Here is a 17,963-nt window from a genome sequence, read left to right as displayed (position 1 = left end):
AATCCCAATCTAGCCCCACCCGGCCAATCCCAATCTATCCCCACCCGGCCAATCCCAATCTATCCTCACCCGGCCAATCCCAATCTATCCCCACCCGGCCAATCCCAATCTATCCCCACCCGGCCAATCCCAATCTATCCCCACCCGGCCAATCCCAATCTATCCTCACCCGGCCAATCCCAATCTATCCTCACCCGGCCAATCCCAATCTATCCTCACCCGGCCAATCCCAATCTATCCCCACCCGGCCAATCCCAATCTATCCCCACCCGGCCAATCCCAATCTATCCCCACCCGGCCAATCCCAATCTATCCCCACCCGGCCAATCCCAATCTATCCCCACCCGGCCAATCCCAATCTATCCCCACCCGGCCAATCCCAATCTATCCCCACCCGGCCAATCCCAATCTATCCCCACCCGGCCAATCCCAATCTATCCCGACCCGGCCAATCCCAATCTATCCTCACCCGGCCAATCCCAATCTATCCCCACCCGGCCAATCCCAATCTATCCCCACCCGGCCAATCCCAATCTATCCTGTTGTTAAAAGGACACGCAATATATTTTACTGCAGTGCGTGGAAGCAGTCACACAAGTACATATTTCAGTGTTTCTGTAATTTTTCTGTCATGTGGTTGCTGTCAAAGATCATTATTACCAGAACACAAGCGGAATATTACTACTTCATTGCAGGTAGGTCATAAGAGAAGACAGGGTGGTTTGAGGAAAAGGCCCATTCCTACCACATCATTTAATCTCCCGAGAGGAAACAAATTCTCCACAAGGCTCTCGGAGGTCCACAGATAATTGGGCAGAACTCCAAGTATTTCATCCACCCTCATACCTCCACTATTCAACCATGGTCTGCTGTGCTCTAGAAAACATTCCATCCCCCTTCCCCATCAGGACAAGATCCACCATATTCCTTGGAATATTAGATCACCTCAGTCTAGATCTGTCCCTAGAACCACCAGCTCCACTCCCAACTGGATGTTCTTGCCACTCATTTTTAAAATGTTAATCGTGTCAACCTCAACTATTTTTGTTCAACATAGCCAATATTTTGTTGAAGATGAAAGTTTCTTCTAATCTCGTGTCTCCCTGGGCTTTATTAACTTCAATCCAGTCTCTTCTACCTCACAATCCAAGTCAAATAGCCAACTTAGAGGTATGCCATCAAGGCCTCAGCATTTTAAAGATCTGGATTATGTCCCTTCCCCGATCTTCGTTTAGAAACAGGAGGAGGCCATTCAGCCCCTTGAGCCTATTCTGCCACTCAATCAGATAGATCATGGCTGATCTGTATCTTAACTCCATTTACCCACTTTGGTTCCTTAACACCCTTGCCTGACAAAAATCTATCAATCTCAGTTATGAAATATTGACCTAGTCATCAACAGCTTTTTGGGGGAAAGAGTTCGAGATTTCCACTCCCCTTTGTGTGAAGAAGTGCTTCCTGACATCACACTGAAGGGCCTAGCTCTAGTTTTAAGGTTATGTCCTATTTTTCTTGACTCCCCCATCAGAGGAAATAGTTTCTCTCTATCTACCCTATCAACGCCTTTAATCAACTTACACACCTCAATTAGATCATCCCTTAATCTTTTATATCCGAGGGAATACCTAGCCTAGTCTATGCAACCTGTCCTCATAATTTAACACTTTTAGCCCCGGTATAATTCTGGTGAATCTGAGCTGCAAACCCTTCCAAGGCCAGTATGTCCTTCCAGAGGCGCAGTGCCCAGAAGTGAATGCAGTGCTCCAGATGCAGTCTAACCACAACTTTCCCCAAAGATTACAACCTCATCATTGAGCATCTCTTCTCGTAACTTAAAGGCCCGAGTTCCAGAATCATCCTTGTTCAACAAGTTTCTTTTCCCAAGTAGAGTATGTCTGTTTGAAGCAATAAAGAATAGGTAAACCTTGCTGTGCAAAATAGTATCACTGGACTCACATTTACAAGGGTTTAAAAACTGCTGAGATGTGGTCATTTGCAGCCTCTACATTGTCAAATGATATTTTACTTTAAATTGCTCTGAAGAGATCATAAGACATTTCTTGATTTGTCTTAAAGTGATATCCCCCTCCATTCGCCCACCCCCCATCTCAAAGGTGCGGGCTCTTTCTGGGGTACAATTTCACAGGCACCCAACCCAGGCCTTCCTGTACCTCAATAAAGTGATCGGCACCCTGAGTTTCAACGGGCCATTGATGGAGGAAACGCCACAACTGATAGCACACAGTTTCCAGCTGGATAGTGTTTCAGGAGTGGGAGAGTCCTGGCTGAATCTGGACTCGAGTGTCCAGGGCTGCTGAAATCAGCTAATTCAGCAGAAGCTGACAGCCAGCTTTCTCCTTTTAAATTGTTTCTGAATGGTTCTAATCTGCAAAAGAGGTTACACAACAGGAGTAGGAGACAAATGATTTTGCAGCCTGCACGTTTGTTTGGGTGAGAATAATTCAAGTCATTTTCCTTTGTAATTAACACCCTGGATGCATTTTGTTGTCCACAATTTTTTTTTTTTTAAAAACAGAAAAAATACTGGATTGGAAACCCACCCCCTCCCCTGCAAAAAAAATGAAACGGGTAACATTTCAAAAGCAAAAGTGCCTTATTTCACATTAGAAATCTTCCATCTTTACACACAGTCCTCGTGATGATCCTGCGTTGATCTTCTGGCTGGACGTCACTGAAGATAATAGCCAGTTGTTGGGGGGTTTGGATGGACTTCCGCACAAGGATGCCGTTTGACTGAGGGCACCGTGCTTCCACTGGGATGTACGCAGCCTCCAGGATAAGCCATGTCCACGCTGTTCAGGACACAGCTGCTCTGCACCTAGGAACACGGTCACAGAAGGTAGAGACATAACACGTGAGATTCGGTTCGCTATTGCTGAGTTACCAGAGTCTACAGATATTAACTTTTAATTGGAGTGTTTTATACCCGGGCAGGAGCCTGGCACCACAGGAAGGCTGTTTCTAAGCTTGAATCAGGCTTATCTTTCTCAAAAGGCTACCAACTTTGCAACTGTTGTCTTCAGCCACCATCTCCAAGAAAGTCACACCCTGTCTCCTCTCTGCTGGGATATGCTTCTTCCAATGTCCGTGTCTTCCTGCTGTCGCCCAAGAGGCCATCCTTGTGTGGGTCTCGACAGGAAGTCCATTCAGTCATGAGGACCATCACAGCTGAGCCCAATACTGTCCTTGCCTGATGCACCAGATGCAAGTTGTTGCTGCTGCTGATGTGCATGCAGTGGTCAGTGGATGGCAGTCAGGAGTGAGAGCCCCGGCTGACTTTACCCCCCAACCCCCCCCGCTCCTTAACCCAGGGGCACTCTGTAACTGCGCTGCCCCGGCCGAGATTAGCTAACTCAGCCATTGAACCTGGGGCTTTCCTGGCCCGTGTGGTTCAGGCTAGCACAGGGCAGTATTTTGAGAGAGCCGTCTTTCTCCATGCACCACCCACCCTCCAGCGGAGACTCCAAACTCGCTCCGCCAAGGATTCCAGCCAGCACTGATGTGGAACTGAGCGCGAGATGGAACGATTCGTCACTCAGTTTCCTCTCCCTCCCTGTGAGGGAGTGCGTGGCCCACATTCAAGGCTTCAGTTTGGTCTCCCAAACTAACCAGTACCAAACAGAGTTCATCAGGACAGGAAGGATCTGCCCTACTTTAAAGGGGGTTGGGGGGGAAATCTGCTGGACAGCTTTCTGCTGTTTCCCTACATCTCTTTAGAAATAGCTACCTCACAAGAATGTAAGTGGTGGCATGTCATGCAAATCCTCAATTCACCTGAGCAGATTCTGTAACTGTATAAAAGTACTCTTGCTCCATCCTACTCGTAAGACACAGCCTACATTCCTGGAATTGCTAACAAGCAGAAACATCTCCACCACAGAGAATCCTATGCCTGTGAAATCTAGATGTACATGAGATTTTGCTTTCACTTGTGTGAACTGGAACTGGGTTCAAATGTAGCCCAGACCAATGGAATGAGTGGCCTCTGTCTGCGGCAATCTCGATTAAAATGAGTTTGGGAAATCTCCAACTTGGGGTGCAACGACACAGCACAAAACTGCCCAGGATGCGGCAGAAATTGGAATTAAATCAGTAGTCTAACTCCAAGGGGCCGGAGGATTCCCTGTGTGAAAATAGAAAACACTCACCCTGGTTCACAAGTGAAGCTGGGATTAAGGCACAGTGCCCAAGAAATCGGATCATGCCCAAAATGTGGCACAATGCCAGGCATGTGTCACATGATCTCCACACAGTTAGGAAACAGAATTAGTTTCCAACAACCAGAGTGGAAACATTGAACTAACCTGAACATCAAAACCCTAAGAGTGAAACATCAGCTGGATGCACAAACCTCAGCATCAAAATATTCTATTAATTAAGATAAGTGTAACACGCTGCTTGGGAGGTTGTTTAAATGATAATATTTGCTGTGATATAATTAGTTCTTTCAAATACAGAACTTTCCAACTAATTATAATCGTGAATCCTCCACCACCCTTCCTTCATCTCCTGAATCTTGCTGACCGGCCAATTCTCCCCTTCTCTAACACAGGAGCAATTGTAGCAGCATTCTGACTGGCCTGGCCATACCAGCTAACTCAGCACGGACCAGGAAAAGAAACTATAAGCTTCTGGTTAAGGAGTCTCAACCTCCCCAAGTGTATTTCGGAGTGCAAGTGACATGGTGAGTTGCTGGGAGTCTTTAGGCTGTAACTCATGTCTTTGTTTGAAATAGAACTTCCTTGATGGCTCAGTGAATAAATGCAGTGCATCATGAGTGCTGAGCCAGCTCACTAGCAAGATCCCAGGTTTGAATTTTGCATAGACTTTTGATGCCCTTGGATGGAACATCAGGAAAGTGCTGTGCTCCAGTACTTCTTACTGCTGGTCCCAACTGCAACTCAAATTCCTGACCTCACCAGAAGTCAGGAATTCCCAGTCGCAACACAAGGTTTGACATCAGAACAAAGCAGCAACATCAGGAAGAGCTGCAGCTAGGACCAGCAGTGAGGAGGAGGTGGCCCAAAGAGGTTGCGCGTCTCAATGAACTGTAAGGAGGGAGAGCTGATCGGCAGACTGTCTGAGAACTGGTGGAAGGAGTTTAGAGGGAGATTGCCTGTGAACTGGTGGGTCTTGTTTGGAGGGAGATTGCCTGTGAACTGGTGGATCTTGTTTGGAGAGAGATTGCCTGTGAACTGGTGGGTCTTGTTTGGAGGGAGATTGCCTGTGAACTGGTGGGTCTTGTTTGGAGAGAGATTGCCTGTGAACTGGTGGGTCTTGTTTGGAGAGAGATTGCCTGTGAACTGGTGGGTCTTGTTTGGAGAGAGATTGCCTGTGAACTGGTGGGTCTTGTTTGGAGAGAGATTGCCTGTGAACTGGTGGGTCTTGTTTGGAGGGAGGTTGCCTGTGAACTGGTGGGAGTTGTTTGGAGAGAGATTGCCTGTGAACTGGTGGGTCTTGTTTGGAGAGAGATTGCCTGTGAACTGGTGGGTCTTGTTTGGAGGGAGATTGCCTGTGAACTGGTGGGTCTTGTTTGGAGAGAGATTGCCTGTGAACTGGTGGGTCTTGTTTGGAGGGAGATTGCCTGTGAACTGGTGGGAGTTGTTTGGAGAGAGATTGCCTGTGAACTGGTGGGAGTTGTTTAGAGGGAGATTGTCGCTGTGAGAGGAGCAGGCGGAATGACTACTGAGGTGGCCTGTGGGGAAGTGATGGTCTGTAAATATGAAAAAACCCAAATATCACTTACTTTACCTGTAATTACTTTTAGATTAATATTCTATTAACTGTGCAGTAAAAATTTTAAATTAATCAGAATGCCCCATTTTTTAAACATAGGGTTATAAATTTGCTACCCTGGATGTTGGAGTTAGGTGGGGGAGCAGTATGGAGCGCTACAATTGACCTCCGCATCAGACAAAGTTCTGCCCTCTGACCAATCCACTGACCTGCTGAAAAAAACCTGTGCGTTTGGATCCTCGGAGAGGACAGAGTCAGACTGGGCTATAAAATCGGCCAGAGATGTTTATTATCTCGGCTCATGTGTGAAGAATGCCAAATAACAACAGAAAATGCTGGAAAAACTCAGCAGGCCAGGCAACATCCGTGGAGAGAAATTAGAGTCGACGTTTCGGGTCAAAACCCTTTATCAAGACTAAAGAGGCACAGGGAATGAAATAGATTAAGAGGCCGGGCTGGGAGAGAACAAAAGAGAAGAGGAGACATTAAGAGGTATTCAAAACGAGACGAGATGGTGATAGGACTAGTGGAGACAAAAGACAGCTCTAGATTAGGTGTGAAATGCGCTGGCAGAATGGGAGATAGCTGCCATGTGGGAGAGAGAAAAAAAGGGGGGGGGGGGCGGGGAAGGCCAAAACAAAGGTGTGGATAAAAAATATAAAAGTTAAAATGTAATGGGGCCGAGGTTATGATCTGAAGTTGTTGAACTCGATATTGAGTCCGGAAGGCTGTAAAGTGCCTAATCGGAAGATCAGGTGCTGTTCCTCGAGTTTACGGTGAGCTTCCGTGGAACAATGCAAGAGGCCGAGGACGGTGAGGTCCGAGTGGGAATGGGGCGGTGAATTAAAATGACAGGCGACCGGAAGCTCGGGGTCACCCTTATGGACTGAACGGAGGTGTTCCGCAAAGCGGTCACCCAATCTGCATTTGGTCTCCCCAATGTAGAGGAGACCACATCGTGAGCAGCGAATACAGTATACTAGATTGCAAGAAGTACAAGTAAATCGCTGTTTCACCTGGAAGGGGTGTTTGGGGCCCTGGACAGTGAGAAGGGGGGAGGTAAAAGGGCAGGTGTTATATCTCCTGCGCTTGCACGGGAAGGTGCCAGGCGAAGGGGAAGGGGTGCTGGGGGTGATAGAGGAGTGGACTAGGGTGTCTCGGAGGGAGCGGTTCCTACGGAATGCTGAAAGGGGAGGGGAGGGGAAGATGCATTTGGTGGTGGGATAACGTTGGAGATGGCGGAAATGGCGGAGGTTGATCCGTTGAATGTGGAGGCTGGTGGGGTGAAAGGTGAGGACAAGGGGAACCCTATCGTGGTTCCGGGAGGGAAGGGCAGGGGTGAGGGCAGAAGTGCGGGAGATAGAACGGACACGGTCGAGGGCCGTGTCAACCACGGTAGAGGGCCGTGTCAACCACGGTAGAGGGGAATCCTCGGTTGAGGAAAAAGGAAGACATGTCGGAAGCACTGGTGTGGAAGGTGGCATCGTCGGAGCAGATGCGGCGGAGACAGAGAAACTGGGAGAATGGAATAGAGTCCTTACATGAGGCGGGGTGGGAAGAAGTGTAGTCCAGGTAGCTGTGGGAGTCAGTGGGCTTGTAGTGAATGTTGGTCAATAACCTATCCCCAGAGATGGAGATGGAGAAGTTGAGGAAGGGAAGGGAAGAGTCAGAGATGGACCATGTGAAGGTGAGGGAAGGGTGGAAATTGGAGGCAAAGTGAATGAAATTGTCTAGTTCAGGGCGAGAGCAGGAAACGGCACCGATACAGTCATCAATGTATCGGAAAAAGAGGTGAGGGAGGGGACCCGAGCAGGACTGGAACAAAAAGTGTTCCACATATCCCACGAAAAGGCAGGCATAGCTAGGACCCATGCGGGTACCCATAGCAACACCTTTGATTTGGAGGAAACGAGTGGAGTCAAAGGAGAAGTTGTTCAATGTGAGAACAAATTCAGCCAGGTGGAGGAGGGTAGTGGTGGATGGGGATTGGTTGGGCCTCTGTTCAAGGAAGAAGCGGAGCGCCCTCAGGCCATCCTGGTGGGGGATGGAGGTGTAGAGGGATTATACGTCCATGGTGAAAAGGAAGCGGTTGGGGCCAGGAAACTGTTAAAGTGGCGGAGGGCGTCCGAAGAGTCGTGGATGTAGGTGGGAAGAGACTGGACAAGGGGAGAAAAGATAGAGTCGAGATAGGAAGGGATAAGTTCCGTGGGGCAAGAACAGGCTGAAATGATGGGTCTACCAGGGCAGTCCTGTTTGTGGATCTTGGGAAGGGGGTAGAAGTGGGCTGTGCGGGGTTGGGGAACTATGAGGTTGGTGGCCGCGGGGGGAAGATCTCCAGAGGAGATGAGGTCAGTGACAGTCTTGGAAACTGTGGTTTGATGTTCGGTAGTGGGGTCATGGTCCAGGTGGAGGTAGGAGGAGGTGTTGGAGAGTTGGCGTTCAGCTTCCGCTAGGTAGAGGTCAGTTCGCCAAACAACAACAGCACCACCCTTGTCAGCAGGTTTAATGACAATGTCAGGGAATGCCACTTAGGTGAGGATACAGACAGGGAGCTGTAACCCAGCATAATTCATTAACACTCGGAGGAGAGCCCCACAGAACAGAACCTGGTAACACTAAACTAACCAGATTATGGGGCTGTTGAACTAGTCGATCTCGGTGTTAACGAGGCGGTAAGAGCCTCAGAATGGGGCCAGCACACTCACCGTCTCGCTCCAGACACCGTCTTTTTTAAAGGAGCATTCCCGTGTGGGCTGTTTCAGGCAGTAGGCCTCTTAGCTATGAAAATCGGGGTCCTATGACGTAGACAGGACCCCCAATTGAAATTGTAAGGGACATTTGGGCAGAGCACACACTGTGCAGAGTCCGCCCACGTGTTTTGGCATTGAGCAGCCATCAGTGGTTCTTAAAGTTCCCGCTTGGGCCACCCCCAACGATGGCTGACTGGCCAGCGCGCTCCACTGGTCGGATGGCCGAAAGTTAAGATTTACCCCTACATGACTGTACTTCACCATTACTCAACTGTTTGCGTATCACAGGTTTGGCACCAAGTTTATCTAATTTGAATAATCCCATTAAATGCAGAAGCTGGGTTGAAGACTTGGGGGATTATTTCGGTGAAGGGGTGGTAACAGGCATTAAGTGGGTGCTGTGCTAAGATGACACGCCTGTTTGAAAGTCTGATTTTAGCCCGCAATTTTGGGACTAACTGATGAGTGCCGTGATTTGAACTTGCCTGGAGACGCTAAACCGGCTTTGCAGCTCAAGACCCCAACTTAGCCACCTTGGAGGCTCTTTAGCGCCTAAAATATCCGGGGAAAATCGCCCCTTGATATTTAAACAAACAGCGTTAAAAACATGCTATTAATGTGTTATGGCAATGCCTTCCCTCTTGGACGTGTGCAAGTGTAGGAAGGCTTAAGGTTAGACCACCCGTACTGCCGGCTGGTAATTTGCGTCTTTCTTCATCCACATAAACTATGCTTTGCCATAAAGAATTAAAGGTGTTCTAACACACTCTATTTAGAGTGTCCTGCATGTTCCCCCCTTTGCCTTTAACCATTTCAGTGATGCAATTTGTAATGTGGAGGCCTGATACCTATTGCTTGAAAAAGCAAAGGGCTGATTCCCTTCGTGTACAGGAACACCAGGTGGCAGATCTGTACATACAGCTGGGATGAAACTTAACTGGACCTACCACATAAATGCCGTGGCTACTAGAGCAGGCTGGTTATCCTGCGGAGAATGACTCACCTCCCCAATGCCTTTCCACCATCTACAAGCCACAAGTCAGGAGTGTGATGGAATACTCTCCACTTGCCTGGATGAGTGCAGCTCCAACAGTCAAGAAGCTCGATACCATCCAGGACAAAGCAGCCTGCTTGATCAGCACCCCATCCACCACCTTAAACATTCACTCCCTCCACCACTGGCGCACTGTGGCTGCAGTGTGTAGCATCTACAAGATGCACTGCAGCAACTCGCCAAGGCTTCTTTGACAGCACCACCTAAACCCGCGACCTCTACTAGCTAGAAGACCAAGGGCAGCAGGCACATTGGAAACACCATCACCTCCAAGTCACACACACCATCCTGACTTGGAAATATATCATTCCTTCATCATCGCTGGGTCAAAGCCTGGAACTCTCTCCCTAACAGCACTGTAGGAGTACCTCCACCACACAGACTGCAGTGCTGTTTTCCGAGTGGCAGGCAGTGACTAGTGGGGTACCGCAAGGATCGGTCCTAGGACCCCAGCTGTTCACAATATATATTAATGATCTGGACGAGGGAATTGGATGTAATATCTCCAAATTTGCAGACGACACAAAGCTGGGTGGGAGGGTATGCTGCGAGGAGAATGTCATGAAACTCCAGTACAATTTGGACAGGTTAGGTGATTGGGCAGAAACGTGGCAAATGCACTATAATGTGGATAAATGTGAGGTTATCCACTTTGGTGGCAAAAACAGGAAGGCACATTATTATTTGAATGGCAATAGATTGGGAGAAGGGGAAGTGCAAAGAGACCTGGGTGTTCTTGTGCACCAGTCGCTGAAGGTAAGCATGCAGGTGCAGCAGGCGGTTAAGAAGGCAAATGGTATATTGGCCTTCGTAGCAAGAGGGTTCGAGTACAGGAACAAGGATGTCTTGCTGCAGTTGTACAGGGCCTTGGTGAGACCACACCTTGAGTATTGTGTGCAGTTTTGGTCGCCTTATCTGAGGAAGGACGATCTTGCCATGGAAGGAGTGCAGCGAAGATTCACCAGGCTGATACCTGGGATGGCAGGAATGACGTATGAGGAGAGATTGTGTCGATTGGGCTTGTACTCGCTGGAGTTTAGAAGATTGAGGGGATCGCATCGAAACCTATAAAATTCTGTCAGGCCTGGACAGACTAGATGCAGGAAGGATGTTTCTGATGGCCGGGGAGTCCAGAACCAGGGGTCATGGTCTAAGGGGTAGGACATTTAGGACTGAAATGAGGAGGAATTTCTTCACCCAGAGAGTGGTGAACCTGTGGAATTCTCTGCCACAGAGAGCGGTGGATGCCAGTTCATTAAATATATTCAAGAGTTGGATATATTTCTTAAGGCTAAAGGGATCAAGGGATATGGGGAGAAGGCAGGGACCGGCTACTGAATTTGAATGATCAGTCATGATCTCATTGAATGGCAGAGCAGGCTCGAAGGGCTGAATGGCCTACTCCTGCTCCTATCTTCTATGTTTCTATTGTTCAAGAAGGCAGCTCACCACCACCTTCTCAAGGGCAACGAAGGATGGACAATAAATATTGGCCTTGCCAGCGACGCCCATATCCCAAGAATGAATTTAAAAATTTCTAAAATTCACATTTAGTTTGGTCTACCATATCTTCGGTCCAGACAAGTCAGGTCGTGCTATTTAAACTTCGGAGTGCGGCCAACAAAGTTTACCATCAAGAAATGGACTCCCATCTGAGAGTCAAAATTGTAATTTTGCAACATGTACAACCTGATTTCAACCGGGATTTCTTTTCTGCCATTTGGGTCACCTTTTCAACGTTAATTCTTTTTCGCCCATGATAGAGACAGATGTTACAACTGGAGAATGGAACATTAAACTAAAGAGCACTTCCAGATCAGGTATCGCACAGGTTAGATGCAGAGTGAAGATCCCTCTACACTGTTCCAACAAGAACTCCTGGATCAGGTTTAACACTATCTTACCCTCAAGCGAGCACACCATACTGCGACATTTTTACACTTCCCACACCAGGCAATATGTGGGCCTCTCTTCAGTCAGATTAATTAGTGCTGAGTTAGATAGTTTGGTGTGGTCAGCCCCTGCCCACCAGGGACTGGATTGAGATTACCCCCAGGGTCATTTCTCCTAGACCCTTTACAGCCAGCAGATGGAGGCAACTTTTAATTCTAATTCTGTCACCGCCTTTTCTGAAGGTGCGAACTTCTTGTGGGATGCAGTTCCATGGTTGTGAACAGCTCTCTGATACCTCACCCAAATGGCCATTCATCATGGGAAATGGCCATAGACAATATGTGTTGTCAGGTAATTACAACTATGGGTGGGGAGAGGGAAAATACAACTGAGCTGAATCTCAATCCCACTTGAGAGTACACAGGGGTCAGCGATCACAAGTGGGGACCCCTCCTCCTAAGTCTGAGGCACCGAGACCCCAGTTGCTGCTTCAGATTGTTTTACATTCTTTAGTGCCAACAGCAGCAGTTTTCCTATATTAGGGGAAGGTTATTCTGGATATATGTGGTAACTCAAGTTTTAATAGAAAAGGATCAAACGTGATGAATACACAATACGTTAAGGGGAGAGAGACCAACGCTGGCCCCCTCCCTCACTTGCGCACACTCTAGTGCTACTAAATGATTAACCTAACAAATTGGTTGTGTTTGAAAGCTGAGATATGGTCGAAACTGTTTAAATGGACACCCGAATGAAAGCCACCTTCCGTTTGCCAAGTCCCCAGCATTTCATTAGCTGAGACAGTCAGCTGTTCTGACAGCACACTAACTGAGCTGCGTCTCACAGCTAACTTCTTTTCGCAGTCTCCCCAGCTTTGACTCGATTTTTCTCGCTGATTTTCTGTGGACCAATCCCGTGCGTTAGCAGGACTGCCACATTCTGCACAACCGGTTAGGCAGGGCAACTTTTCCCAGAGCTTTTTTCCCCCTAAATTAGCCTCAGGTTTGTTTTTTTTTGTTGCCTCACTCAAGAGCTTGCATGAGTGTGGGGTGGACTGTGGTTAATGGTCATTGTATGTTCACCAGGCAAGGATGGGACAGGCTTGATGGACCAGCTGGTTTTTTCCTGCCCTTTCCCCTCTTCCCGAGCTTATCTCAACCACGAGACCCACCTCCTGCTCCCTTGACTCCAGTCCCACTAATCTGACCATCCAACTTCCATTCCTGGCCCCCATGCTAGTTGACGTTGTAAATGGTTCCCTCTCCTCAGAGGCAGTCTCTCCTCCCTTTCAAAACTACTGTCATCACCCGCCTTCTCAAAAAAACCCTCAACCCTCTGTCTTTGCAAATTGCTGCCCTGTCTCCAACCTCCTTTTGCTCTCCAAAGTTCTTGAATGTGTTGTTGCCCCAAATCCGTATCCATCTCTCCCGCAACTCCAGTCAGGTTTCTCCAGTCCGGTTTCCATTCCTCCCAAAGCACCAAAACTGTCCGAACCAAAGTCATAAATGACAGTCTCTGTGACCGTGACCATGGTTCATTATTCCTCCTCTACCTCTCTGCAGCTTTTGACACAGTCGACCACACTATCCGCCTCTCTTCCAATGTCCGGCTCTGTCCCACTCTCGCCAACTGATCGTAGCCAGAGCACCTTTACCAATTTTACTCTCCACTGAAGTAAACAGAGTAATATCAGGCAGGGTGTAAATCCAGCATCCCACCCGATTCCGTCGGTTTCCCGCCCAGCGAGTTACATTAAAATTGTCCCCCAGTCTTTCTGCCTAACTGGATAGACAAGATTTAGCTGACTTGCTAAACCAGCAGGTCAGTCCATTGGAAATTACATAGAATGTACGGCGCAGAAACAGGCCTTTCGGCCAAACCGGTCCATGCCAGTGTTTATGCTTCACACGAGCCTCCTCTCACCCTACTTCATCTAACCCTATCAGCATAACCTTCCATTCCTTTCTCCCTCATGTGTTTATCTAGCTTACCCCTTAAATGCATCCATGTTATTCACCTCAACTATTTCTTGTGTGGAGAGAAATTCGTTTCCCAGTCAGTCAGCCAGCCACACAAAGGAGATGTCCTGCTTGAGTGGCTTTTTTTGTATTGGTCAGCCCCAGACAATGTCCCTATTTCAGATTAAATTCAGAACAGAAGAAACTTGGGAATAAGCAAAGGCAATTTGTCGATCAAGTCTGCTCCTTTTAGAGGCCATACGCAGTATGTCCTGCTATGAACTCTCTCCAATTTGCTTAATCTTCTGAGGAAATATTCTGCAGGAATACTCCCAAATCTCCAAATGTTAACAAGCACATTCCAGAATACTCATCCACTCTCACATGTCCTCTATTTAACTCTGGCCTGGTACCCTCCATGTTCCTATCCCACCAGCACAGAAACCAATGTGTCCTGTGGACTGGTAGATCATCTCAACATATACCTCCCTCTAGAACCACCAGTTTCCTTCCCAAACAGACAAGTAAAATAAGACCGGAAGACAAATGGAAGCTTTGGTTTGGTTACCTTGTGGGTATTGTCCTGAGATACAGATGATGGAAACAACCCATAAGGGTCCACCATAGGCTGCAGTTGCTCCGGACACAAATCCACAAATGGGCTACTGGAGGGATTCAAGGGCTGGTACTGACAGAAAGGAGTTCCCTCAACCTGCGGCTTCTGTGGGAAGGTCTGGTAAGTGGAAGATGTGGCAAGAAAGCCATGGTACTGGCTGTCGGTGCCAGCTCCTCCGTTCATCGTTAACTCCATATAAGGTGCCCCACCCATATGACAATCCATGTTCGGAACGATCCCATTTGGAGCAAAAGGCGGACACGTTGACTGCGGCTGCTGGCACGAATCCAGGTTTTGGCCAACATCGTAGCCAGTGAAGTGATCCAGTTTGTATGAAATCGGCTGATCGACTGCCGACGGGCAACTATAATTCTGCCACTGGTGATCGGCTCTCAATTGGGAGTTAGCCGGACAGCGGGAATGCATTCCGTTGACGAGAACCTGCTCATCGGCTTTTGGTTTGAACTGGCACTGCGTGTGCAGGTGGACCTTTAGCTGCTGTTGCTGCTGAAGGATGGGTTCTTCCTGGATCGCTTGAGGCTGGAGTCCATTACTGGGCTGCAAGTGTTGGCCCCAGGGCTGGTCATCCCGTTGGGCTTGTGGCAGGAGGTCTTGCTGCTGCAGCATCTGTTGAGCTGAATGCAATGCATGCTGGTGCCGATGAAAGGGCTGGGAGGAATACTGAGCCTCTTTTCCCGAGGGTTTGGATGAATACATCAAAGGGTTTGTAGTCAGAGTTTGGGAAAAATCTGATAATGGATATGTTTGCTGGTTTCCAAAGAGCTCCTGATCGCTTTTAGTCACAATTGAGTCATGGACATAGGACAAAATTTCACCATTTGTCAAAATGTCATTTAATGAGGGGACATATTCCGGGTTCGTTTCCACCCTCACCATCCTCTCATCAAACAGGAGGAGCTCCAGGTCATCTGCACCAAGTCCCAGATTTTCTAGCGCACTAAATAAGTCGCTATTTAAACAATTGTCCTCACCAACCAGGCTGAGGGAGTCCAAGGTGGACAGCAAGGGATCGAGCTGCCCAGCGTTAACTTCTTGCTGGCTGAGCTCACTGGCATCACTGGGAACCAGCTGCCAGTTGTCTCTTGCTGTGCACCCAGAGCCACCAGCCTCGCTGAAGAAACTGCTGCTGTAGGAATACTTGGGCTCAGATGCTGGGTGGCAGACGTACACGGACTCGTCCTGTCGCATCATTGCACCCAGAATGGAACTGGGGTCCAGGTTTCTCTGTTCCTTCTCGGTTTTGCTCGACACGTTCTTCTTGCCTCTACTGCCTCTTCCTTTAGCCTGGAATGGGTCGGGCAGTCCCGGATTGGAACAGGCCACTTGGTAGAGCAATGCCTCTCCTGTGGCGAAGGTGAACGGCAGATGCAATGAGCGTTTACGGAGCTCCTCCCCTCCTTCCTCGTCGCTGTGTGAGCAGAAACAAGAAAAAAATCAGTCACATCAGTGTTAGGAGTATACTTAAAATATCAAGTAGGCCTTAGGTTAGGCTTCAGGTGGAGAGATCTGCTCAGTATTTGGAAAATGCAAAGTAGAACAAACCTCAGTTGGAGCTTCCCAAATGGCTCATTGTAAAAATGCACCACACAGTGTGAAACTCAGCCATGCAGGCTGAGAAGATCCCAAGTTGCATCTGTAGTCTACGCTGACTTAGTTGATCTTAACTAGCATGGAGGTAGAGGCACAATCAAAGCTCTGCACTAGAGGGGGCAAAATTGGCCAGGCTTCCTGCTTCTGATCACTTGTCAAGTGACACTTGCTGGAAAGTGAGCATGTATAGGCCTAGGATGAAGAGCAGTATCAGGGTGGGATGTGATGTCCTCCATGGTTGGACAGCCTACTGATACTCGCTCTCTAGGCTCACGCACAAAATATGACATCTGTTGGAACCATAGCCCAAGAAAGAATCGAAGTCTTTCAAGAGAAGAGGGTAAAAATTGAGGGAAAAAGTAAGCAGAATAACTCTACACACCGTGATCTATTTTAATGAACAAACCGTTAGGGTTGCTATAGGAATGTGTCATACTTAATTTGTTTAAAATAGGAGGTGAGGTGAATCTAACTGTGAGCGATATCAGTGCTGGAAACAAAACATTGCACAACTTTGAACACTCTCGGGTCGTGCGTCATGAAAGTGAGATGCAGTTCAGATTTCCTAGTAGTCAGACTCAATACTGTTCACAACCCAAGAAAGAGGTAAACAACCCTGCCGCATTGGCCTGGAAACCCTGCTGAAACCACATCAGCTTTTCTTTCCACTTTTATTTAAAATAGGGTCAAACGCCAAGGACAGTTCTTGCACTGAGCATCTACATCAACTGAGTTGAGATTGTCAGAAGTCAAGCATTCTGATGGCTGAGTGAATAAATACATTGTGTGGTGTAACGCTGAACCGTACTGACTAGGAAAGACCCAGGTTTGATCCTTGGTCTGTTCTGAATTAGCTGATTTCAGCTGGAGCAGTGAATTGGAGTAATTATTACAAGTGGCATCAGTGCCCTGGGGAGAGCGGGGTCATCAGCAAAGTTGTCACTCCATTTCTGTGCCTTCTCTGTTTGTGTGGGCACAGAGAGTCACTCGTCTATGGTGCCTCCAAGAACAGCCCACTATCCAGGTTCACATGAAGAATGGCCATTTGCAAAGGTACAAAGAACCTGAGTACAGGAGTAAAAAAGTCTTACTGCAATTATATAGGGCCTTGGTGAGACCACACCTGGAGTACTGTGTACAATTTTGGTCCCCTTACCTAAGGAAGGATATACTTGCAATAGAGGGAGTGCAACAAAGGTTCACGAGATTGATTCCTGGGATGGCGGGACTGTCGTATGAGAAGAGATTGAGTAAACTAGGTCTGTATTCTCTTGATTTCAGAAGAATGAGAGGGGATCTCATTGAAGCATACAAAATTATTACAGGGCTTGATAGGGTGGATGCTGGGAGAATGTTTCCCTTGGCTGGGGAGTCTAGAACCAGGGGCCACAGCCTCAGGATAAAGGATAGGCCATTCAGGACTGAGATGAGAGGAAATTGCTTCACACAGAGGGTGGTGAATCTTTGGAATTCTCTACCCCAGAGGGCTGTGGAGGCTCAGTCATTGGGTATATTCAAAACAGAAGTCGATAGATTTCTGACTAGTAAGGGCATCAAGGGATATGGCGATAGGGCCGGTGAATGGAGTTGAGGCAGAAGATCAGCCATGATCTCATTGAATGGTGGAGCAGGCTCGAAGGGCCGAATGGCCGACTCCTGCTCCTGTTTCTTATGTTATGTACCAAGGGCACCAATTGCCCTGAGCACATGTTCTAGCTTCAGCCATACTGTCAGAAGAAGAACACAATCGAGAGCAAAAATAAGATTCTTCAAGCCATCCAATGACCATTAACGGGGAAAGGAAGCAGGGAGACAGATGTGACACACTGGGCAGGGGGGTTCTCCTCTTAAGAAGAGTTCTGCCTACCCCGGTCCATTTTCCTGGGAGTTCCATGCACACAGTGGTTTCCCGGCAGGATTCCCACCGTCAAAGGCGAGCCTGTCAAGGCAAAAGAAGAAACTCGGGCGGTGCTGCAGTAGGGACACCGCTGCAGCACCCGAAGAGGCAGCGAGGGACCTTAAGGGAGGCAAAAGTGCCCAAGGATCAGAACAAAGGCTCCCAATTGACGGTCTCGGCCGAGGCAGAGGCTTTCGGCAGTAAGTGTTTGGGGCTGACTGCAGGGAGAGGAGGACACTACAAGGTCCCCTCTCCCTTCACTGGGGGAACAGGGTCGTTAAATCCATTGGGGATCTGGGATCTGTGCTGCCTCTTGCCCCCATTTGCATATGGCAGGGAAGGAGCAGCCAGGGGCGGGGGAAGGGAAACCCCGGTCGGAGCAGTGAGGCAGCGGCAGGCTGAAGTTTCCGTCATTCTCCTGCCTGAT

The 17,963-nt window shown here is 48.3% G+C and overlaps 1 protein-coding gene across 1 annotated transcript in view; it reads right to left on the bottom strand.

The window, feature by feature from the left end:
• Positions 1-425: 425 nt before the first annotated feature.
• LOC147120086 (aryl hydrocarbon receptor-like) overlaps positions 426-17,963 on the bottom strand; it is a 188,966-nt gene continuing 171,428 nt past the window's right edge. The window contains exons 10-11 of the mRNA XM_085985649.1: positions 13,981-15,457; positions 426-2,839 (exon numbers count right to left, since the gene is read on the bottom strand). Coding sequence (XP_085841775.1) covers positions 2,690-2,839; positions 13,981-15,457 — 1,627 coding nt within the window. The 3' untranslated portion in view covers positions 426-2,689. The remainder of the gene's footprint in view (positions 2,840-13,980; positions 15,458-17,963) is intronic.

This window comes from Somniosus microcephalus, chromosome 4 (genome assembly GCF_052327205.1).
Source record: "Somniosus microcephalus isolate GS21.2 chromosome 4, FLI_Smic_1.0, whole genome shotgun sequence".
Lineage (NCBI taxonomy): Eukaryota > Metazoa > Chordata > Chondrichthyes > Squaliformes > Somniosidae > Somniosus > Somniosus microcephalus.
Note: the sequence above shows the minus strand (reverse complement) of the source record. Positions and strands in the feature narration are given on the sequence as shown.